The sequence below is a fragment of the Sphaerodactylus townsendi genome, linkage group LG02 (assembly GCF_021028975.2).
Source record: "Sphaerodactylus townsendi isolate TG3544 linkage group LG02, MPM_Stown_v2.3, whole genome shotgun sequence".
Taxonomy (NCBI): Eukaryota; Metazoa; Chordata; class Lepidosauria; order Squamata; family Sphaerodactylidae; genus Sphaerodactylus; species Sphaerodactylus townsendi.
Window position 1 is genome coordinate 55,829,558 of NC_059426.1, and position 23,737 is coordinate 55,853,294.

The 23,737-nt window shown below is 41.1% G+C and overlaps 1 protein-coding gene across 8 annotated transcripts; it reads right to left on the minus strand.

Annotated features, from left to right (window-relative positions):
• On the minus strand, window positions 1–23,719 carry CEP70 (centrosomal protein 70). 8 transcript variants are annotated; one of them, XM_048486883.1, is made up of 18 exons: window positions 23,449–23,719; window positions 22,128–22,202; window positions 20,644–20,757; window positions 18,769–18,871; window positions 17,406–17,529; window positions 16,354–16,534; window positions 15,827–15,996; window positions 13,371–13,430; window positions 12,911–13,010; window positions 11,417–11,505; window positions 10,885–10,956; window positions 10,135–10,234; window positions 8,344–8,517; window positions 5,857–6,003; window positions 5,514–5,682; window positions 2,675–2,789; window positions 835–914; window positions 1–134 (listed from the first exon to the last, which is right to left on the minus strand). In XM_048486883.1, exons 2-18 carry the CDS (start codon window positions 22,134–22,136, stop codon window positions 73–75), a joined length of 1,869 nt encoding a protein of 622 aa, XP_048342840.1. In that variant the 5' UTR covers window positions 22,137–22,202; window positions 23,449–23,719; the 3' UTR covers window positions 1–72. The 8 variants fall into 8 exon arrangements, with proteins under 8 accessions (XP_048342840.1, XP_048342841.1, XP_048342839.1 ...); XM_048486884.1 differs by having other exon boundaries at window positions 11,417–11,496; window positions 23,437–23,719; XM_048486882.1 differs by having other exon boundaries at window positions 23,437–23,719.
• Between the last annotated feature and the right edge of the window lie 18 nt (window positions 23,720–23,737).

A 23,737-nucleotide genomic window follows, 5' to 3' on the forward strand; every position in this document is an offset into this window, starting at 1 on the left:
TACACAAAAGTAAATGTTTAATACATTAATTCTATACATAGTTTTACACAATTCTAGACATTGGTTTATACATTATTGCCTTTTCAGTTTTAGCTTCTGCACAGTGGGTAATATTTCCGTTAGATTGCTGACTTCTAGGGAAAGAAAGAGAAGGGAGTAGTATAAGTTACATGCTTCAAACTCAAGTTCTCAGCTATTTCTAAATTCCTGGGATAAAATTCCTACAAGGGATAAAGTTCTACCTATTAAGCATTAATTGCACTCTTATATCCTGAGATAAAGCAGGCTACAGCTAAATTTAGAGTAAGGCAGAGGCCTTTGACTGATAAAGCTGGCACACTAGTGGCATCTACTAACAAGAGCTGAACAGCTGTATTAACGAGTGTTGCTTCCTTTATTTGCATTGTGTAGGTAAAAACACACGAACTGTAGTGATCACCTATTAAATGTACTGAACATAAAGCCTTTAACACATCAGTCTTTACATCAGAACTACTCTTCACAAGCTTGTGATTGCATTAGAAAAATGCACATGGCCTGCCTCTGAAGGGAACAGGACACAAAAGCAGCTACATGTTGTCCATCTGGTAATACAACCTGAATTAAGTGTAATTTTAATAAGGCAGAAATCAGCCCTGAATTTTTAAAATGCAGTTAGTCTCTGTTTCCATGATTTCTAGGCTATAAACAGTAGCATGATATCAAATATCAAGCATCTTAGTTCCTGGGTAAAAAAAAAAGGGAGAGGGGAGTTGTAGTTGCTATGAAAAAGAAGCCAATCAATAGTTCTGGAATGTGTAGGCCCAGTGCTACAAGCTATGGAAAATCACTTACCTAGAACACCAAGCAAATCTTCAATAAGAGCTTGAAATGCTGGGAAAAACTCATCATAGTCTTCTAATTTGTTGATAATGCTGAAGAGAATCAATTATATGAAACGTTCATTCTTTGGAATTCCACTTTTTGAACAAGCTCTATTATATATTCTAGGTTTAAAATTTTGAAGTTACTCCTTAGGAGAATCCCTTCTATATACATGGATTTAGCAGGAGTCCCAGATTTATTGATTTCAAAACATTTTCAGCATGGATGTGCCATATTTCATAACTAGATGGAAATGTGCTTCTTTCCCATTATAAATAAACTGATTGCTCTTACAATCATTCTTCAGCAAAACCACATGCAGCCACTGATTCTAGCAGTGCAAATGGGACAATTGCAATTACCCCACCATTGGAAGTAGCACATCTTAAAATATGAGGACACATGCTACCTATTGTATGACTATAGTATACTAGAATACCTGAGCCCTCTGGGGGAGGGCGGTATATAAATTAAATATCCTATCCTAGAATACATCAGAGGCGTACAGTGGGAAAATGGCGCCCAGAGACAGCCGTTCTCTGGGCGCCCCCCCACTACGCCAGAGGGCAGGGCTCGGGGGTGTGGCCCCATCCCCTGAGCCCTGCCCCCCAGGTCTCACCCCCCCTTCCAGGCAATAGCTTCTGGGGAGAGCAGAAGGAACTGAAAGGCTCGGTCCTCAGCAACTTTGCTTTTATAAGCACAAGGGCTTGGGGTGGGGTCATACAGGGCAATCCCCCCCCCCGTGCCCGCATTAGTGTCGCTTAGGGACAGAGGGTACCCCCCCCCCCATCCCTAGGCAGATACGCCACTGGAGTACATATAGCATTTCAAAATGGCAGAGGCCTTGTGTTCCAGTTCAAATAATACAATATACACCTACCTGTGTTTTAAGCACATAGAAAATCTATTAGGCTGCTCATCACTTCCCAACCCATATCTGCAAAGTTTAACATAATAACTGCAGCTTCTACTAGTACTGCATTATGATAGTATGCCACCACAGATGCAGATGAAAGTGGCTGCCCTCAGTTCACAAACAGTTTTTCCTTGGAATTCATTACCTTCCCTTCTTTAAGCCAATAGAAGAGTGAGGTAAAATACATTCCACCAGTGGAGAGTTTTGTATATTCCAACTGAACAGCATGTAAACATTTCATTTGTATCCTTTTCTGAAATTGTGTTCTGAAACCTTCGATGTGGTTCCAGTCAGTGCTGGAAGTTAGCCAGTATGTGTTGATGCAGCCATGCTACAAGGCTACAATTAAAGCAGCATACAGCAAGGCCAAGCTGCATATTGTTGTGCAATGAAACAAGGCCATGAGCCACTGGAACTACACTACGCACAGGATGATGGATGCAATCTTAAATCCTAAACACCATTTCACAGCACCAGGATCAGATAGTGCAGCTTTAGTTAAAATAGCCCATGTGAGCCTGTCATGTTGGAGGCTGATCCTGTGGACTAGGCTGAGTCAGATACCTTTCCAGCAGCAGTTCAGCACCATCTTGATGTACTTAGCTACCAATATCACATAAACAGATCTTGCGCAAAAAAGCCTCGAGGCTATCCATATAAGGGGTAGTGATTAAAAAAATAACACTAACCAAATTGTAACCAGCTTTTCTTTCTTCTAAAGTTAGTTTAACTGGAACAGTTGAAAATAAGCAACCTGAACACCTCCAGTACAAGATCAGGTAACAGATCCACACTTACCTTTGTGTACTGACAGTCAGATAACAGGACTAAGTAGCACCTTCTGGTACTGTAGGATGAGCTTACCATTCAAGAGTTACTGCTAATTATGCATACCTTTGGATGTCGTCTGTGCCCAGGAGCTGCTCCACCTGTGAGGTCACGTTCCCATTGAGTATACTGCAGAGTTTTCCAACAGTGTTTACCAAGGCACTGGGAGGGGCTGAGCCATCTAAGGAGGGACAATATCAGTTTCAAGATGAAAGGAACTGGTTACCATTAACAGTACTACAGCTAACATTTCTTAATACCAGCCAGAGGATTAACAGAACAGATGTTGTTTTGGAAAAAAAATAAGCCAGGTTGCAACCCACCTTTGTCGGATCCTTTACTGCCTTCATATCAGAGAAGTACTCAGTACATCCTGCTGCTCCAAAAGACTGCTTGTATCACCATTTCCTAACTGAAAGCTCTTACCAATAAATTTGATACTTCCAAGAACTGACCTATATCTCACCTAACAATTATTATGTGGCTTGGCCAGTGTTGCCGACATTGAGCTGGTGAAGAAATGTCAAGTGGTGTCAACACTGTTTATTGGAGCATTCACCTACCTACCATCAGCACCTTTAGACAAAGAAATAGCCATGGATAGCTTCCCACAGGGTGTTTTGCCAAGCTTTGGTGCTGATGGGAAGCAGGTTTTTCTCCCTGCTTCTACACAGCATCATGGTGCTCTTGTGCACCTTCCAACATTTCCCAGCTTTCCTGCAATCATTCTTAAACCTACTTTTTGGAATAGTTGCAGTGAAGATGGAGACTATTGTACACTTAAGAAGTTCTGGATAACTGCCAGTCCCACCCACAGTGGCATGGTTTTCCTTGCTGTCACCCCCATGGCAGCAACTGTTCCTCTCCATATCACTAGATGCTGGGGGGGAGGGGGGTGGGGAACAGTTAAGTCATTGCTATAGCATTATGCTAATGATTCAGCAATTGCGGATCAACAGGAGAACATACTGAAAAAGTCCTCTCCCAACGACACCGAAAAGAATGGACATCATGGACTGGGGCTAGGAAAACAAAGAGAAACCTGTCATGTGGAACCCCCATCAGCAACAATAAGAAACCTGAGAATTATCACCATGTAAAGGAAGACACTTGTAACAAGCCTCTCCTGCGCTTCTTACTAAAAACCCTGTCCTCAATAATCTCATAATAAGTCTATCAGTTCTCTGGGAGTCTATCAGTTCTCTGATAGAATCAGTCTCCCTGTTCTCTGATAAATTGTTATAATGTGTTAGCATAATGCTACAGTTTCCTCCCTTTACTCCAAAAATGAGCCAACAACTAAGCCCCCATTCTACAGAACTGCAATATGGATCTCTGTTTGGGTTTTTGGTATATCTCATAGGGGTCCCTTCTCTGGCACTGCTTTGAAACGATCCACTAGAACGCAACAGGGATGCATACAAGTAACCTTGCTGTAGCTAAGTGCAGAAAGACAAACTAAAGAAGTCAAAGGGGAAGCACAGCACTCTTGGGAAGACTAAAAACTCCTTTTGTAGTGATATGCCTCAAGCCCTGGAAAAAGGAACAAACAGTCTTTTAAGCAAGAGGCCATACTAAAAGCCAGACTAATAAAATTAACAATACAGCATTTGTAGAAAACGCAGAGGTTTTTACAAGCCACAGAATATTAAGGCTTCCTTTGAAATTCAATCACATATGTTACCTAGTTGCAGAATGCTGTCGACTAAGTACATTAAATGCCTGGAGCTAATGCATGGCAGTACAAATGTTTTATGCTGCCATCAAGGGCATCTCTCCTCCCCTTCAACGTATCATTCTAAAAATTAAGTAAGTTGAAAAGTCAGCAAACAGTCTGGGAGAATCTGAGACTTCACCACTGCTCAAATTTATTAGGCAGACATGGACCTGATCAACCCTTTGTTTAGAGTAGGGGTGGCCAAACTGCAGCTCATGAGCCACATGTGTCTCTCTACAGCATAATGTATGGCTGATGGCTGGGGAAGCCAATTGGTGAAGTGGTTCTCCCCCTCTCTTGCCCTGCCTCCCATGGTGTGCGTCCTTACTCCTGAATATTCTGCTGCGCTTTGCTATGGGGCACAGGTGGTGGAAGGGACAGCAAGAGTCTCGGCATGGGGGTCGGAGGTGGAATGCCCAAGGCTCCACAGCCCCTGTAATTTGTACAGCCTTGACAACCTATCAGCCAGATTTTAACAGCTCACAGCAAAGATGGAGAGTCCCAATCTTTCTACTAACAGTAATAGCCAGTAGCGATCTAAAATGTACATATTTTTCTCCATGTTTTGACCAGATACTTAGCCAAATAAGTATCATGAGCAATATCTTTTTATCCCTTTTGTTTATATTTTTGGCAGTCTCATTTAGTCTTAATAAAAATTACATAACTTAATAATTATTACTTGTATGTATGTTCTAATATTTATATAAAGTTCGTTAACAAAATGTGGATGTAACAATTAAAACGTGTGTAATATTCATACATGTTTTGTGGCTCTCCAACATCTGAAGTTTATTCTATGTTGCTCTTAACCAGAGGTGTAGCTCCAAGGGAGCTGGGGGGGGAACGCACCGGGTTCGAGCCCCTGTGGGGTGTGTGGTGAGGGAGTGGAGGGGGCGTGGAGGGGCGGGGGACGCACCAGTGCACCGGGCACTTTCCCCCCTTGCTAAGCCTCTGCTCTTAACATTAACCACCCTTGGTTTAGAGCCTGCTGGGGCCACACCCTGCAAAATTTTATGTATGAAGTAATTAAGTTGTATGCAGTAATCAAGTTATTTTCAAAAGGCTCCTTACAACCCAGATCTAGTTTACTGTGTACTGTTTCTGAACAGATATAAAGGAGAAGAACATATGGATTATGCTGCATATTGCTGTAGATAAGTAATATATTAATATCTAATACCATACCTAGTTCTAGGAGGTCATGAAGGTTTCTCATTGCATTGGTCATTTCTCCAAGCTTTGTGTAAACTTCATTCATTCGAGGATAAACTCCTTTCAATGAATTCACATCAAACAGTTTTTGAAAGTGAGAAACAATTGCATACAAGGTTTGTAGTGAAGGCACTTGACTATTCTGTAGAACACCAGAAGAGGGAGGGGGGAACAGAGAGAACTTTCAACCCAGATACGATAAATAACATTGTGGAAATACTTAGTCTAAAATGTAGGAATCTCCTACAGATAAATGGCAATTGTACTGCCAGGAGCTAAAATAAATATATTTCAAACTAAGAGCTTTGAAGTTTACCTTTTCTTTATTTTCAACTTCTTCAGACACAGCGTCCACTAGGAGCTGAAGGGTTTCAACTCCAATACGTTCATGGTCATCCTGCACAGTTACTGTATGCCAAGGCACGAGGTGCAGCAACAGCTTATTCAGGGACTTATGTAGGTTCTTGGAAGAACAAAGTCAGAGACAGAGCCCTTGTTAATGCATATCCTTAGCCTAAAAGTAGCAATACTTGCATTTTAAATGCCTTACTTTGATCAGAAGCCCCAGCTACAGCAGGCATGATGCTCTTACAGCAACCCCAAACTGCAGTTTAAGTTGTTGGTCCATCATTGGTCCTATTAATCAGCAGCCTGGCACGGGCAAGAGCCTCAGATGTCTCACAGGAGGAGGACTTTCACCAAAAACATCTGCTGCCCCCTGTAGAAGCATCTGAGACTTTGGGCAAATGAAGCAGTTTGGACTCAGCCAAGAGGAACTAATTTAGGCCAGTCCTCAGCCAGCTGTACTATGAAGTGAAAGGAGGGGGTTAACCTCTGCAAAGAAAATTATTTGTAACCCAAGTAGAAACAGCACCGTACAGGGGGGTCTTCCCTTGAGAGAGAATCTGTATAGAAAGAACAATAGATAGACAGAAGGGCTTCAGGAAAGGAAAGATAAGGAGAGAAGGTGAAAGGATAAAAGAAGATCAAAAAAGTGCAAGGAAGAGAAAATTGCAATGGAAGAAAGGAGTTCAACCGCTCCCCCAGAGAAACCAAAAGTCTCCCCCCCACCCTCCACCATTTTGATCAGGTCTGAGGTGCTGCACTCACCCATCCCTCTCTCCCCAGGGAAAGGGCCTGCTGTGTCACTGCCTTGACTCAATAAGAAGCTTGCCATGCCTGGAAAATCAGAATGTCTATTGCTGGCTGTGAGTCAATATTCTAACCCCCCTCTTTCATTCACTGGGTCCCTGCTTGGATACTGTGAGAAGCTTGCCAGGCAAAACACCTGCGATACCCCCCACCCCCCGGGCACCCTGTTCACCACATCTATGCATGGATGTAGTAAACAGTTTGGGGAGGAGGACAGTCAGCATGTGCCACAGAACACTGGTCTTCTGGCCTGCATGCTGTGCACATCAGCTTTAAAGCAGATGAGGATTTTATGGATCCAGCTTTTACATTTTGCATAGAATTCTTGCCATAGTAAAAGGGATTGTTTGCGCTCAGGTGTCTCCAAACCAATTAAGGAAAAGATTCTTGATATATTTCCATCTAACTTAAAAACAGCATTATCATCTCTCCAACCTGCAAAAGAAGTAATTCACAGAGTCTACCACCCTTGTCAGGAATCTAAAGGAAAGCATTTGGGTGACCAAGATTCTAGCAACCAGCCCAACTTAAGCACTTTTCATAGGAATGAATTGTACAGCGTACCCTTTAAGAGAAATCAACATGCAAACACTGAGTTATACACGTGGAGCTGCCCCCAAGGACTACTCAGAATCTGTCAGTAGTCCAAATGAAGAAGCCTGTGAGTTAGCAGGCTACCCATATGACAGTAGCAGAACAACAGCAGCACTGACAACCTGTCTGCTTCCAGATTCAATTCTAGATGCTAGTTTTGACATTCCAGACTGGGTCTCAAATACTCGATGGACTGTCTCTCTCCATATTAATACAGACAGACGTTAAGATTCTCACAACAGAGTTTGCTCAATTCTTTTCCCCAAAGGAAGTGAAATCAGTGACTGGCAGAGCAAGAAACTTCTTGCGGCAGCCCCATCCTTATGGAATCGGCTGCCAGTTCTCTTGTTCAATTCAGACAGCAGTATAAATTATTGGGTTGGGGAGCTATTCCTAACAGTTTTAATTGTTTTAAGTGTTTCAGTGTGCCAGTTTCTGAATGATTTTAATCTGTATTGTAAACCAATTTGAAAACAAGAAAAAGGTATAGATATACAGTAATTACATTTGCTCTCCCCCTCTCTAATTTAGATCATATGAAAAAGGCTAAAGTGTATATCTATACCTTACTGTATATCTATACCTTTTTCTTGTTTTCAAATTGGTTTACAATACAGATTAAAATCATTCAGAAACTGGCACACTGAAACACTTAAAACAATTAAAACGGTTAGGAATAGCTCCCCAACCCAATAATTTATACTGCTGTCTGAATTGAACAAGAGAACTGGCAGCCGATTTCATAAGGAGTTGAGGCTTTCTACGGTCTCTAATTTAGATCATATGAAAAAGGTTAAAGTGTAGCGGTATTCTATTATCAAGAATTTGTTGATTTGCCATAAAGATACTTTTGCTACGTATTTTTATTCAAGGAGTGAGACGGGGTTATCAGAATACTAGTGATTAAATGCCCTCAAGAGTTGTTCCTCAGCTATTACCGTCAAGGGCCTTTATTATGAAACTATTCATAAAACTACATACTTTCATCTCTGTAAAATACGCCTCAGACTGTCTGGTCAGTGGCCAAAGAACAACTGAAATCAAAGAAAGCCAATACCTTCAGGGCCATTAACTGGTCAGCCCACATTTCAATGGTGGGAAGGAGGTGCTCAAATCCACAGTCCTGAACATCATCTTTGGTGCCACTTCGGGGCACCCCTTTACTCTGCTTATATATCGCCAGGGGAGCTCGTCTCGGGCTTCTTATAATCGAGTCAATGCTGGACAACAGCTGTCAAGAAAGATTTTCTGAAGGTAACATTCTAACAAACATCACTTCTAGAAGGCATCTGCAATAGTTCAAATGACATGCAGCATCACTTCTCAATCAGACCCACATAACTGCAGATTTAGTCTATCAGAGTGTTTTCTTGAACCTAGGCTTTCCAAAGACTAAAAATCCTACAGTATTAATTGTGGAATATCTACTTTTTGTATCTTTTACTAAACAAAATGATTAAGTTTATTGCATTTTTCAAAACATAATTCACTCTGTCTTGTAAGACTTTTAGTTTTATTAACCAGAAAGCACAATCCAGCCCAACTTATGCACTTTTGTCCCATTAATTTTACTTGATGATAATTAAACCACCCCTACTGAAATCAGCAAGGCTTCAAAGTGCTTAACTTTGGCCAGATCAGGCCCAGAGAAAGGCTGTGATGGAGTTTCACTTATGAACTACTGGCAAGTCAGGCGTCTTCCCACTCACAACTTCCCTCCCCAAAAGCATTTCCTTTTCATTGCCTTTTTCTTCTGTCAATTGATAGTGGGGATAAAACAGCTATTCCAATTGACCTTCATATCCAAGTGTGTAAAACAGAGAGACACTTAACTGTTCATATTTAGTTAAGGGTCTCTTTCTAGAGGACAGGTGATTTAGGACAGGTATTTTATAAGGCAAACTTTTACACCAATAATATTTGCACTCCAATCTCTGTAGGTAGTTACATTTACTACCTGGCTGGCTCAGTGCAGATATAGTGAACAAGATGTATCTTTTGTATGTAACAGCTACAAATGAAAGCCAGGTATGAATCCTGACTTGCGCCATGGAAGCCTACTGGGTGATTGTGGGCCAGCCACCCATTCTCAGCCTCAATTCTGACAAATATTTGGATGCGAAACCCCGAAAGAATACCAGGGGTGTAACGCAGAGGCGGGCAATGGCAAACCACCTCTGAATGTCTCTTGCCTTGAAAACTCAGCAGGATAGTAACAAGTCAGCAGTGCTTTCATGGCAAACATACAACAGATACAATATAGTTAACTGCCAGGCTTCCACTTCATCACTGTTTGTCAATCTTTTCCTTAAATTAGCTGAGACATTTAAATGCAGGCACTAGCTGAAGTTTGTTTCTTTCTCAATCACTGGGATTCCAAACCATGGTTTAATGCTGCAACACGACTTGACATCTGACATATTAGAATGTGTAAGGCTGGAAATTAAGAATGTTTGTATCGGTCATAAATAAACTCCTGTTTGTTCATGATGACTGAGCAAGTCTTTTCTGTGCTTCAGTATCCAAAGTGTGACTCCATTTTTTTAAGAGCAGCAGCACAGGAAATACTACCATACATATCTGCATAGATATCTATTAACGATAAGTTTTCATGAGTCAGTCAAAATAAAAAGTATTGTGAACCCCAAGTATACATTTTTTTGGCCAGATGCGATTATCGCAGCTAAAAGGACAGAAGATACAATAAACACCATATATTTCTCACTGCAAACTTAAAGGCAAGGGGAAATGGATTATGATTTTTTTAAAATGTATCTTTTCCATACTTGTTCAAGGGAGCAATTTCACTACATATTTTTCACTTTAAATGCAATCACTATCTACCTACCTGAAAATATCTTCTACAGTTTTCCTGCAATTGGTCTCCTCCTGTAGTGCTTTTAAAGTCTTGGTTTTCCTTCACATTCTCTTCATAACTCTCATGTGACCTAAATGGCAAACCAAGACACCCTCTTCCATTATCGCATAAAAATAAGCCCTTAAGCATGAAAGCATGAAAGAAACGTGAATGAGTTCCTTCCAAATAAAATGAGACCCTGTGCTCTGCAACCCACAACACAGTCTCTCCCATTCCTGCTGGAGGCAAACAAACAAAACATCTTTGGTCAGTGCTGGGCTCTCTGTCAGGCCACAGGTGATGCCCCATCATGCTGCATGTTGACACAAGAACTGCACAATTTAGGTGCCAAACATATGGAACATGCTAAATTCTTAGATTTTCCAGACTAGTAACATGTGGATCACAAACTGAAAGTTATTAAGACAACTAGGATGAAAAGGCAGGGTCTAGCCTCCTCCCTTCAGCTGCTTGATCCTGCCAGATGGCTGAGGTTGCACAGGTACAATTCCTGGAGACAGTACCAAGACACCAGCACAGTACCAACAATGTTCCCAACGCACACCTTTCTTCTCCCATGGTTAAAGGCATGCTGAAGACTTGTGTGTGTTTCTATCCTCTGCCATTCTATTGGTCTACCTGTTTCCCATCTTCAGAACAAAACTAACTAAATGATCTGTCCTTATCTGTAGATCTTCAGAAGAGATATTAATTTTTGATGTTTCAAAAAAGCATAATTACTTGATGTTCTTCAGTGTCTTCTCCAACTTCTTCACTTGATGCTTGTAAAATTTTAACTCTTGCTCAGTTGGTCTAAATAAAAGAGTATTATTTTCAAAATCTAGGAAATAGGGAAGTTAGCAGAAGACGCACCTTCTTTTCTAAGTTTAGAGTAATTTCACATGTATGACAAGTTAGATATCTGCAAACCTTAAACGCTTCCATGTTATTTAAAAACAAGTGCTTGATTATCTCATTCCACAAAATATTATTGCAAGCTCCCCGCATAACCCTCAGAGACAATGAAGATCTTCTATCCTACTAGAGGGGCTAGACAGCCACCATACAAGCAACTGCCATTCTACCGTCAGAGGGACAGTAGCACCTGGCTCCTCCCTGCTTGGTTCTTAGGGTAGAAAGACCTCAACTTATGGGTACACAGGCTTATACATTCACTCAGCAATGGGGAATAACATGGGGAAGTGAGTGAATATAATATTCTTGTTTTAATGTAAATCACTGAGCAAGCAGAAAAGGAAGTAGACAAACTTACCTGACTTCTACCTCTTTCTTGAGATTTTTATTTTCATGTAATAGTTGTTCATTTCGGGCCTGTGTCTCAATTATCTGATTCTGGAAAGACTTCAAAGATGTAGTAATTTAAGCAGCATTCATAATAATTTCAAAACTTCTCTCACTGGTCGTCACAACAACCCTAAGAAGCTTAGTAGTGAACATGCTACGCTGAGAGTAGGGAACTGTTTACAGAAGCGGTTCTCAACCTGTGGGTCGCAACCCCTTTGGGGGTCGAACAACCCTTTCACAGGGGTCGCCTAAGACTCTCTGCATCAGTGTGCTCTATCTGCAAAAGGGATAAATGTTAGGGTTGGGGGTCACCACAATATGAGGAACTGTATTGAAGGGTTGCAGCATTAGGAAGGTTGAGAACCACTAGTTTACAGCAACTTACTCAGAATCAACAGATGAACCATGATTTGAACAAAAAATGAGATACCTAGGAAATACCTTGTTACAGTTATCAAGGTGATCAGATCTGAATAAATTTGTAACGGTATTGCTGAATAGAGATAAATGGATAACATTGCAAATGGCAGTTTACTGCCATGGTTGCAAAAATTATAATGAAGTTTAGACCTCTTTGTGTAAGTCCCAGTGACAAATAGTTTATGGTAAGTAATTTTTATAATGTAGTTCATTATTATGGAAGATATTATGAAATTAATCTTATTATACTTGTGACTTTTATACTACAGCTGGCAATGTAACTGTGTTTCTTTCTAATTGGGTTCTATAATTTTAGGATTGTGAGTTTGTTGTTTGCTATGACAGAAAGTCAAATGTGTGACCACTTTCCCAATATTTCCTAACGTTACAAAAATGGACAAATCCAGTCCTTTATGAAGACTGAGGTTTCATGATGCCCAAGATATATCCCTGTGACTGAAGAATAAACCTATTGAGGCCTGTAGAATAAACAACACGCCTAAGATAGAAAGATTTAAGTGGCAAGAGGGAAAAATAGTTCACCCGCTGAAAGACTGCCAGAGAGCATCAGAGGCTCACAAGAACTCTTATTACCGCTTAGCCCAGCTTTCATCTCTTCAAACGAGAAGCCTTCCAGCAAAACTGCCTCCCTGTACCCAACAGAGTGGGAGACCAAAGAATTTTGAGTGCACAAAATCTGTCACATACTTCCCAGATGAACAAACAGTAATCTGAAAACAATTTTACCTCATACACACAAGACGCTTTCCCTTTTTAGCTGGGCAGAAGATTGGAGTAGATTTCCCCTCTCCACCTGCAAAAGCCCATCCTGTTCTACCTTAGTATTGTATACACAGGATAAAATGAAACTGTGGATTCCTTCTCTACCCCCACCTCCCCATAATGAACAGAGTAAGGTGGCCACCTGTAGAGTCACTTCTGAACTCTAATAAGCTTTTTTTTAATGGGGAAGGGGCGCAAAAACCACCACTCAAAGACTGGCTTCCATTTCCAGACGTGCACTCATGATTCTGTTTCTTACCATAAGCAAACATCTGTAATTAGAAGTAGCATCTACATTCAAAATTTTATCCTTGTCTTTTCTTCTTCCATGGGTATGACCCGCCTCACTCTTATATTTCCTATGAAGGAAACAAAGTTAAACCACATCTGTTCAATTAAAAACCCCAGACACATGAAACTAAATAGAGTGATATTTTTTCTACAACCAACTCCACACCATCATGCCTTTAGCAGGATATTAGTATCTCAGAGACAAAGGGCTGGAGCCTGCAACTGTTCTGTGAGCAGCAGTGTTTTTCTGTGGCATCAAGAGCTCCGCCCAATGCAAAATTCTCTCCTGCTCATAAGAATGCTTGTTACACCAGTGGACAATTCCTTGCACCAGAGAATAGCACGCTGGCAGCAGGACCAGAGCTGCAAGTTCCAATTCATCATCACTGCAGTAGAATTACCCATTTTACACCCCTCCGTTTTCCTACCTTAGTTCTTTCTTCATTTGGTTGATCTGAGATTCATAGTAGTCAATCAGACTAAAAATCCTAGAGAGGAAGAAAGGTAGGAGTACTAAGCATGCCAGCACAGCCAATATAAATTGCAAGCATCAAAGAAAGAGTATGCACGTATGCGCACACAGACCCACACATGCATTAACATTAAGTCATTTATACAGTTCAGTGCTTCTTTGTTTCCAAAGAAACAAAGCCATTCATACAGTCCAATTCTTCTTTGTTTCCAGGGAGAATTTTGAACGCATTTAATTTTATACATCACACACATCATAGTGGCATCTGATTATTTTAAATGGTCTCTTGTAAATCCTGTTCAGGCAGTTCTCCTACTTCCTAAAAAGTAAGTACCATCATGTTACTTCTGTTTATCACCAAGAGCAAACATTCTCTCATTTGTTGTCTTCAAACATATTATTTTGCATTACTTGTAATACATCAGCCAAGAATCCACAAAACTGGAGGCATGGGGAGGAACTCACAGGAACCCTGTCCCTCCCACACAATGATTGTAAGGCATCCATCTCTCTATGCCAAAGGGCAAACTGCCTCCAAACCCAATTCTTCACCCCTTCTTAGGGGTGCTTCAGAGAATTCCCTTGAAAGAACTGGGCTTACGGCTGAATATATAGTCCATGCCACGAATCTAAAAAAAGCTTACTAGTTTAGCATCAAAAATTTTCCCAGGGTTGTCTCAAACCATAGATTAGCTTTTGTAGGATATAAAAAGCAGTTTATAGTCACATGATACACCACCTAGAGGTCCAAAGCCAAAGAGAATCGGAATCCCTGCAATAATTGCCAAATTTACACCACAATTAACAGGAACAGATGTCTGCATTAACTGGAAATGAAGTCATTTCCTTTCTGCTGCCCCCTCCCGCCATTCCCAGTATTCTCTAGTAACTCAACTCCTAGTATTATTCATTAAAGAAATATTTCTACAGCTTTAAGCAATATTTTAGATAGAATTCTAATTCTGCCTCAATACATGTGCAGCCTCAGTGGTGCCTATGAAGAGACACTCCTCCAAACCTTTATTTGTTCAATTTGATTTGATTTGTGCACAAGTATAAACTTGTCAGCATCCTGTTCTTAGCTTGCAAGCTCCTTCTGGCCCACTCAAGCAGCAGCTCTTCATGCTTGGCTGCTGCCTGTGAATTCTGGACTAACCCCCATTTTCTAAGCTATCTTACTATTGTTCAAAATTATTGTAACCAAGGGTCTAAAAATCATAAATTTGAAAAATCATTAGTTATAGGGTTTCCCCAAGCCTAACTTATAATGTATTGTACACCCGTGATCACACATAAGCAATACTACTGGTTTATAAGCTTTGTGATGACTTGCAGACTCTTAAGCATCCACTTCTGCCTTACATTCAAAAACAGAATGAGATTGGAAATCTATTACAGCTTGAATTACTATGGATAACTCTCTGCTATAGAAATGTGTGTATTCTGAGTGAACTGGGAAAGCAACCACAGACAGTCATGAAGACTGCAAAGGAATCCCTGCATACTAAGAGAGACCCTCAGGCATACAAGAAAATAATGACTTACAAATGGGCACATACACCAACTGCTGTGCTGACAGCAGAAAGCACCTCACTGGGGCAAGCCTTTAGCTGCCTGTTTACTTGCTGCTCTTCAGCCTAGGGCCTAAATGGAGACAGAATTGGTGAGGGGAGGGGGGAACACTACCTTCAGGCATGCATCTCCAAGCCTAGCTGCCAATAAGATCCTGTAAGCTAAGAAGGCATGCCTTCATACATCAAGACATTTCCTGGCTTACTTGACATTCCTTATAGAAAGAATACCTGAGGCTCATGCTAAAATTTCCCCCTACCTCCAAACCCTGCAGAATCCTCTTAAGATAGCAAGAGGCAAAAGTAGCAGTGTTTCCACTTTGACCTGCCCTCTGAAATTCCAACATAGGACCCAACTTGCATATATTTCTTTTGTAATAATGTACCAGTGACACCCCTTCCAAGGATAACATGGGGTTGCAAAGCACTGCCTCTCCAGGTGCCATTAGGATACAGTGCAAATCTGAGTCACCTATTCATCTGCCATGGTTGCTAGAATGTTGCTCACAGGACATAATATTTTGCCCCCATGAACTAGGGACAGCATCACTGACTTGTCTTGGTGTAACATGGTCAACAGCTGCATGTACTCTCAGAGCAGCACAGAGTAATGATAGTAGTTAGACCAGTCATACTGCTGCAGATTTCTGGGAGAATGGTGGACTTTGAAACATTTTAAATAAAATAATCCAAGAACACAATCTAGGACATTATCCAGGAAGGTGTAAATTGCTAGGCAATGCTTGATAGACTAGTCCTATAATCAAAATCTGCAAGTTAAATATATCTCACAGTACTGCCCCGTAAGTAAAATATCTAAAAATGATGCTTGAGTACTTACTGGTGATCCAAATGAGTTCTAGGAGCTTGTTTGCAAAACTGGCTGAACATTTTTTTCTGTGTAGCAATACGGTGCTGCTCTTCTATGCCCATCTTACAAAGTTCTTTCTGCAAGTGGGCAATAGTCTCTTCTTGTTCTTTCAACTTCTCTGCCTGCTGATGGTACTTTGCCTGCAAACATTTAAAAAACTAAGGCTCATTCCGCACATGCAAAATAATGCACTTTCAAACTGCTTTCAGTGCTCTTTTGAAGCATTTGAAGCTTTGAAGTGGTTTGAAAAAGCATTATTTTGCGTGTGCGGAAGGGGCCTAAGTCTCAGAAGACAGGTCTGTTCTAGAAAGTGAAATAATGACAAGTAATTAATGTGTTCTGTCAATTTCCAGGACTTTTAACTATTTCCTAGAAGTCGTATAGGGTGGGAAAGGACAGATAGCTTATTTTTTCTTTTGGTTACATTTAAAATGTATCATTAGCAAAGTAAAAAACATTTACAGCATATAACCATATCAATTTCTTGCTGCAAATACCTGTGAAGACTGATGATCTTTCTGAAGCTCTTTGACTTGGTTCTGCTGCTGGCAAACTTTCGCTATGGACTCATCTTCCAACTGCCGTATTTTAGATTTGATATTCTCTACAATGATATCTAAATCATTGGCTCGTTGCTCCTGACGAGAAGCCCGATTTCGCTCCAAGCAGACTTCATCTCTATTTTTTGTAAAACAATGGTAGTCCTTCAGTAACAGAAAGCTACTATCACACTGTGAAGTTAACTCAAAATCAAGTAGAATACTAATCACAACAGGCAATGTTTTTGAGTTTGGATTTATACCCTGCTTTTCTCTCCTGTAAGGAGACTCAAAGGGGCTTAAAAACACCATTCCCTTCCTCTCCCCACAACAGACATTTTGTGAGGTAGCTGGGGCTAAGAGAGTCCTGAGAGAACTATGACTAGCCCAAGGTCACCTGGCAGGAATGTAGGACTGGGAAACCAAACCCAGTTTTCCAGATTAGAGTCTACCTGATCTTAACCACTACACCACGCTGGCTCCCCAATGTTTCCAGTTGGTCTGGAAAGCATTAGTCTGGTTCTGCAATACCCTGAAATACTAGACCTTATACAAAGGTATCAATACTTCTAATTCCTTGTTCAGAGAAAGGCAAATGGCACACCAGTTCCTTGTGGGAAAATAGTATCTAGACCAACAACTCCTTTGAGGCAGGGGTGCAACAGCTCCCAAAATGCCATAGTAAAACAACGGAACACCGAGCTAAGCCACAGGCCCAAAGCAGTCATAAACAAGGACTGGTGAAACCTAGTGTACTCAGTGCTATGTAAGAATTGCTGTGAGTATCAAGCCACAGTTATGTAGCTGAACATTCTGTTGCTTCAGTAGTGCCAATTACATGCCTTTGACACATGGCTAGTATTATAACTGAAACCTGGCAAGAGTGAAGGTTTATGATTAGAAGCAAGAGAGCATACACAGGTAGCTTTACTCCCAACCTCAATTTTAACTTTCAGAACTTCTCAAGTTTAATTGGATGCTATAGAATAAATCTTTACAACTTGGTCTACCTAAGCTGGCGATTGTCTTCTATCAGGCCACGGACAATTTTTCGTTGGCGCTCTGTCTCTTCCAGCAGTGTTTTCAATGCATGTCGCACAGCTAGTGAATTGTGTCTGTCCATAACAATAATATCTACATATGTGTAACAAACATGTGTTAGAATAGATGCCCTTTAAAACACATTGCTACTTACAACATCTCACAGTACAAGTAGCTGGTATAAAAAAGGCACAAAAGGACAGTAAATGCCATTTCCCTATAAAAATTGCTAAGAGCTCTGCTGGATCAGACCTTTGGTCCACCTGGTTCAGTTTCTGTTCCCACAATGGCTAACCAGATGACCCATGAAATCCAAAAGCAGGGAGGAAAGCCAGTAATTGTTCACACACACAACCCAGCAACAATATTGAATAGAATAATGACTGGAAGTTGCATTTAACCATCAAACTAAAAGTCATTGATAGACCTTTTTTTAATGAACTTAAATGTATTTTAAAATAACGCATTCAAGTCCCCATCTTCAAATTGATTATCATCAAATTGGGTGGAAACAAATGTCACAAGTGAATGATACATTGTCTTAAGGAGTACTTTTATTTGTTTATTCTACAACTACTACCAATTATTTTCACTGCATAACAATCCAAAATCCTGTTTTATGAAGAATATTATGAATATCTACCATACTCCCACCTTTGCTGCTTTTTTTCCCTGAACACAAAACCCACTAAATACTTTAGATTTTTCTCATAGGAAAAGGGCTCCAGTCCCTTAACCTGGTTGTCTTTTATAGCAGCTTTTCTAACTATATTAAGTGGAGGCGTCAGAACTGTACACAGTATTCCAGATGTAACTATAGCACTGTTTAAGTGCATTACAGCGCTTACAGTTTTATTCTCAGTCCTTTATTAATATTTTTTAGCATTTCCCCAGCTGATCTAAACAGAAACACCACTGTGGTCATAATTTATGTCTTCTCTCACCTATGTCAGCCAGCCAGATACATGCTGCCAAATGCATTATGCTATGCCTTGTCCATATTGATTTTCCATATATGCTATACTAAGGTTCCCAATCTTTTGGAGTCTGTGGGCACATCTGGAATTCTGATATGGCATGGTGTGTGCAGCAACAAAATGGCTACAACAGAAATTGAGTCAGTCACAAAACGAGTGTCACAGCTTCACTTCAGTAACAGAGTGACTTCATGCTGTGCTGGCAGCTGCTGCTAAACAACATTTTAAAAACTGCACAGCCAATTAAATCTCCAATAGTCAATCAGAGGCTTTGCCCTACCTAGCCATTTCCTAAAAACACTGGCAATTCTGTTTAGGTGAGTCATTTTTCTTCTTCAAAGCAGCATTCTGTTACCTGACATATTTCTGATTTCTGAACTTCCAGGTTCGGCAAGAAACACAGGTCTTAAACCATGCTGTCTCAGTACTTTGTTTAAATTTTCCCAATCTTCTTCTTCCTACATTTGTGGAAAAAACAGAAAAGGCCATCAGTATTACACACCAGCACAGTGTACTGTATTTTTAAAGTGCCTGCTAATGGAGGCTTCATTCCTTCAGTTGATTTAATGTGCCACTAAGATCAACTGTCAAAACATATATTCCAACAAGTATGGCACACCGACTGGATAAAATCTCCACAACTGAAAATGTCACATTAGCATTTGGTTCAATCTGTGTAACAAGGAAAACTCCCTCAAATTGTTTCTTAGTGTGTCTTGCTCATTTGTACAACAGAGAAAAATGTAACGATTCTATACAGTTTACCTTATAATTTAAACCTATCATTGAAAAATGGGTTGCAAACAGTTTATTGAATTTTTAATATTCACATAAATTCCAAGGTCCCTTTAAACATACATACATACAACAAAACATACATACATACAACAAAACAAAAAAATCCAAAAGGCTAGGCAGAAGAAGACACAAGCAAACAAAAAAAGAAGCTGACTAGAAAGCAAACTCCCACCACACAGGGCTCAAGATTATCTGCATCTGTCTCAGACAATATTTCCTTGCCTTGACTTATATATACTACTGCTCCCCTGACTATCAGATGAACTAACTCTAATGCCAGGTTTCAGAATTTGGTTTGCACTTCGCTTTGCATTTATGCAATTGTTTTTTTTTAAAAAACCCACTGATAAAAGCCTTTATTTCTTTACTATGTCCTAAAGAGCTATGAATTATCCCAGCACCAAAGTTTCCCACAAATTCCTGAGATAAGCAACAATTCCAGTACATAAGAGTACACTCAGAAATCACAGTAAAACAATATATGCAGGAACTATGCTCATGCCTCACTCCTTCACTTTTGTTTATCATGCACAGAATCCCAGTTATAAACTTACTAACCCATAATACATGAATATTCATAGGCTAAGTGGAGCTGAACTTTCTCCCCACAAGCCAGGATTCAATAAGAGATAAAAATTTATACTCCCAGTTTGCGTAGGGAAACAAACTCTCCTTAATCTACTTACCTGCCATTTATACATCACAGGTAATCAGAATAACCTTCTAACCAGGGTTTTCCATACACACAGGTAAATGGTGTTGGAAGGGAAGGACTTTATGCTGTTTCATGCCTCAACCTACAGAGGGAGTTTTACTAGATAGCCAGTGGCTAGATAGGGACCTAGGGATTGACATCTTTACTCTATCATGCTGGCTCTATCCCTTTGATGTTAGACTAATACTCTCAGGGACTTCCTTCCTTCCGCCTTCTTCTCGCACTCTTCTCAATCTAAATTTTACCATGCCTAGAGGGAGGATGGGTGCTCGTGTATCTGTCTCCATCCAGCTAGATTAGGATAGATTAGTGAACCTGTCTACCTATATTTCTATCCAGAATGGAGTTCACTAATAAATACTCTTTTTGTTAGATTAGAAACTACAACTGACTCTGAATTTCTTTTGTGCAAGCTAACACACACACGGGATCCTCACACACAGGCACATGATTTAAGGCTTCTGCTGTGCTCTCAGCCACCCGTGCACTCTGCTCAATGTGAACAGGGACAATCCCCATTATCAGGTGATTATTCCAACAAATGGAAGAAGCAAGCATGTCAATAGACAGATTTTTAAGTGACATCTGAATGCTGCCAGAGTAACTTCCCATCTCCCACACCTTGAAGGAAACACCCAAAGCTAAACTGGTTCAGAGAAAGTTAACATATTCTATGAAGAATCTTCTCCATAGCTTATTTTGAGGGCAGAGATGTACCGGATATCCAATGAGTTCCTTACTCTGTGGATCAATAGGCTGTCTTTCTGGGTGAGAATTCACCACCATGGAACCTGACAAGGCATCTCTTGGCAAACCACAACTCTGAGAGCTCTGAGAAGCAAAACCAAAGACATTAAGTCTGTGAATTAATATCATGTTATTCTTGTAACAATCGATTTCTCTCTTTTTTGCCATAAAGTCACACCTGACTTATGGCAACTGGTGGGACTGTTGAGGCAAGAGACATTCAGAGGTGCTCGCCTCCATATCACAAAGCCTAGAATTCATTCCTTGGAGGTCCCCCATCCAAATACTTGCTAGGGTCAACCCTGCTTAGCTTCTGAGATCTGACCAGAGCTATCCAAGGTCAGAGCAACTGATCCTTACTACCCAAATAAACACATCAAACTAAGTACAAGAGATTGAAGGCTTGACTACAGGCTCCAATGACTCATTTTATGATCTACTACAATTTTAGACTGAGAAAATATGGACAATATATACAAAGGGAATGTTTCTAGTGCTTCCCATTCTCTTTGGCCGTTTCCGCACGGCCTTTTTATGGCGCCCTGGGAACGGTAAAAACGCCGTTCCCAGGGAGCCATTCGCACAGGCGGCGCTCCCCCTCCCCCAGGGCGGCGTCAAGCCGCCCTGAAAAACAACCCTTTAAAGGGTTGTTTTTCCCTCAACAGCGTGTTCCCGGCGGCGCGGTGCAAACAGCACCGCCGGGAACACGCTGTTTCCCTTCCCCGTCCGACTCACTGTGTCCCCGTCGTCGGCCTGCTGGCCGTTGAAGCCCCGCCCACGCTGTCCTCCGACCCCTGGAGGTCAGAGGGCAGCGTGGGCGGGGCTTCGACGGCCAGCAGGCCGACGACGGGGACACGGTGAGTCGGACGGGGAAGGGGGCAGAGGCGGCTCCATGCGGAGCCGCCTGCCATCTGCTGGCCTCTCCGGAGGCCACCCGCATGCATGCGTGCGAACGGCCTCCGCCTCCACGCCAGCAGAATTCTTGCCGGCGTGGAGGCGCCTGGGGGGCCGTGCAGAAACGGCCCTTGTCTTTTACATGTTTTTTGAAGGGTAACAAAGAACAAAAAACTGAAAATAGCCAAAAATTAAGAAACAGCTTTCTGTATTTGTGTACAGGAACAATTTCTGTACAACTCAGAACAAAGCTTATATAACTTAATTGTTCCTTAAAAAATCATTAAGGTCTTTAATATATTAAAATTACACAACACTGTTATGGCCAGAAGTGTAGGTAGTATTATTGTTTAAGGTTTACTAAATAAGCTAATAATAGTTTGCTAGTTTTGACTATTCATGATATCACTGAAAAAAATTAAATAAATATTTATATTATATTACAGGCCTATCACATTTGGAATGTTATAGTATTACTAACTATCCACTCATTCTGTGTGTATTCAATGTTTATTAATTAGGCAAGATTCAACATTTATACAAGGTTCACTCACACACACCTCTGTCATAGTGAATTGTTTGGGAAGTATAGCTCCAACTGATAGGAGGTCAATGTCTCAATTGCCTAAGGAAACCTAGAAACAACACATAACAGAAGAACAATTTAAAAGATGACGATTTCCATTATGCACTCATAATGACCATGATATTTCTTGAATTCTTTCCCATTGCAAATAGCTCCAATGTGCAAAAATCAACATGTGACCTTCAGTCTAATTTCTTCAGAGAGCAGTTTATTTCCCTGAAACACATGTTCACCTGTAAAGGTACTGAATGCAATTTGAATTACACTAAACATGCAGCAAGTTGAAACTACATAGATACACAATCATGCTCCATCCCCAGGCAATAGGCCCCTATTAAAATATTCCAGTGTCCACCTTTCTAAGAATCAAAGCACACCTGAAAAACAGGGCTGTATGTGCTTAGAAATGTAACTGTTCGTGCCACCATTTCTGTAACACAGGCCTGAGCATACATTTCCCACAGAATCAATCTGCTTGGCAGATGGCTACTACAAAACAGCTGTAAAACTTACATAGCTACAATGTGTGACCATGGTCTGTGAACACACTTACCTCCATTAAACCAGGGGTAGGGAACCTGCGGCTCTCCAGATGTTCAGGAACTACAATTCCCATCAGCCTCTGCCAGCATGGCCAATTGGCCATGCTGGTAGGGGCTGATGGGAATTGTAGTTCCTGAACATCTGGAGAGCCGCAGGTTCCCTACCCCTGCATTAAACCATCACATATCAGCCAAATACTTCAAAAGAAACACAAATGTAGTTTAAAGGTTATAATCCTGTCCATGTTTACCTGGGAATAACTGAATCCACAGAGAACTTTTAGAAAGTAAGTATCAATTAGATTGCAAATAATTGGTGCAAAAATGCAAACACTAAGCAAGTTTAAAAAATCTTAACAATAAGAATGACATAAACAAAAATCAGGTGGACCAACAGTAACAACCGTTCTGTAGCAGGTGTATGTCTGTTTGTTACAGGATACACAAGATTGCAACTTACTCAAAACTGTTCAGCGGCGAACAAAAGAAAAGTGCTTTTTACAGCACATACTCAAATTTAAACAGCTTTGGAGTTTGAGCCGCTTGCTGAATATCGAATTTCTTCATTCCGGCTCTCTGACTCCAGACTGCACTAGAAACCCGCCTTCTAAAGCTGCAACCCATCAGATAAACCAGCGCATAAGCAATAATACGGCTGCAAAAAGCTTTGCAGAAAAGCCTCTCCGGTTGTTTAAAGGCCCCCACAGCAATGCTTCGAAAGCGTGTAAGTGATACCATCACCTGTCCAGAGACCTCGAACTCCAGTTTGGATGTGCACGCGCGCCTTTCCACCCTCAGGGCTCTTCTGCCTTCTTGGAGCAAAGGTTCTAATTCCCCTTGTCTCGCGCCGTGAGCGGGACGGCAACAGTAACCTCCTCTATGAGGTCATTTAAAAAGATGTAGACTTTTCAGGAAGCCCCGCTCCGGCCGCGGCCGTTAGAGGCAGGCTCTCAGGTTGGGCGTTGCAGGAAGGCAGCCCCTTCGGACCGCCCCCAGGGTGGGTTAGGCTTCAATCCTCGCCTGGTTTCTTGGGACCGCTCCG

Coding starts and splice junctions, on each gene's coding strand:
- CEP70 (XM_048486883.1), bottom strand. Junction 15,997..16,353: donor AAGATCATCAGTCTTCACAG/GTATTTGCAGCA, acceptor AAATGTTTGCAG/GCAAAGTACCATCAGCAGGC. Junction 13,011..13,370: donor CAAATGAAGAAAGAACTAAG/GTAGGAAAACGG, acceptor TTTCCTTCATAG/GAAATATAAGAGTGAGGCGG.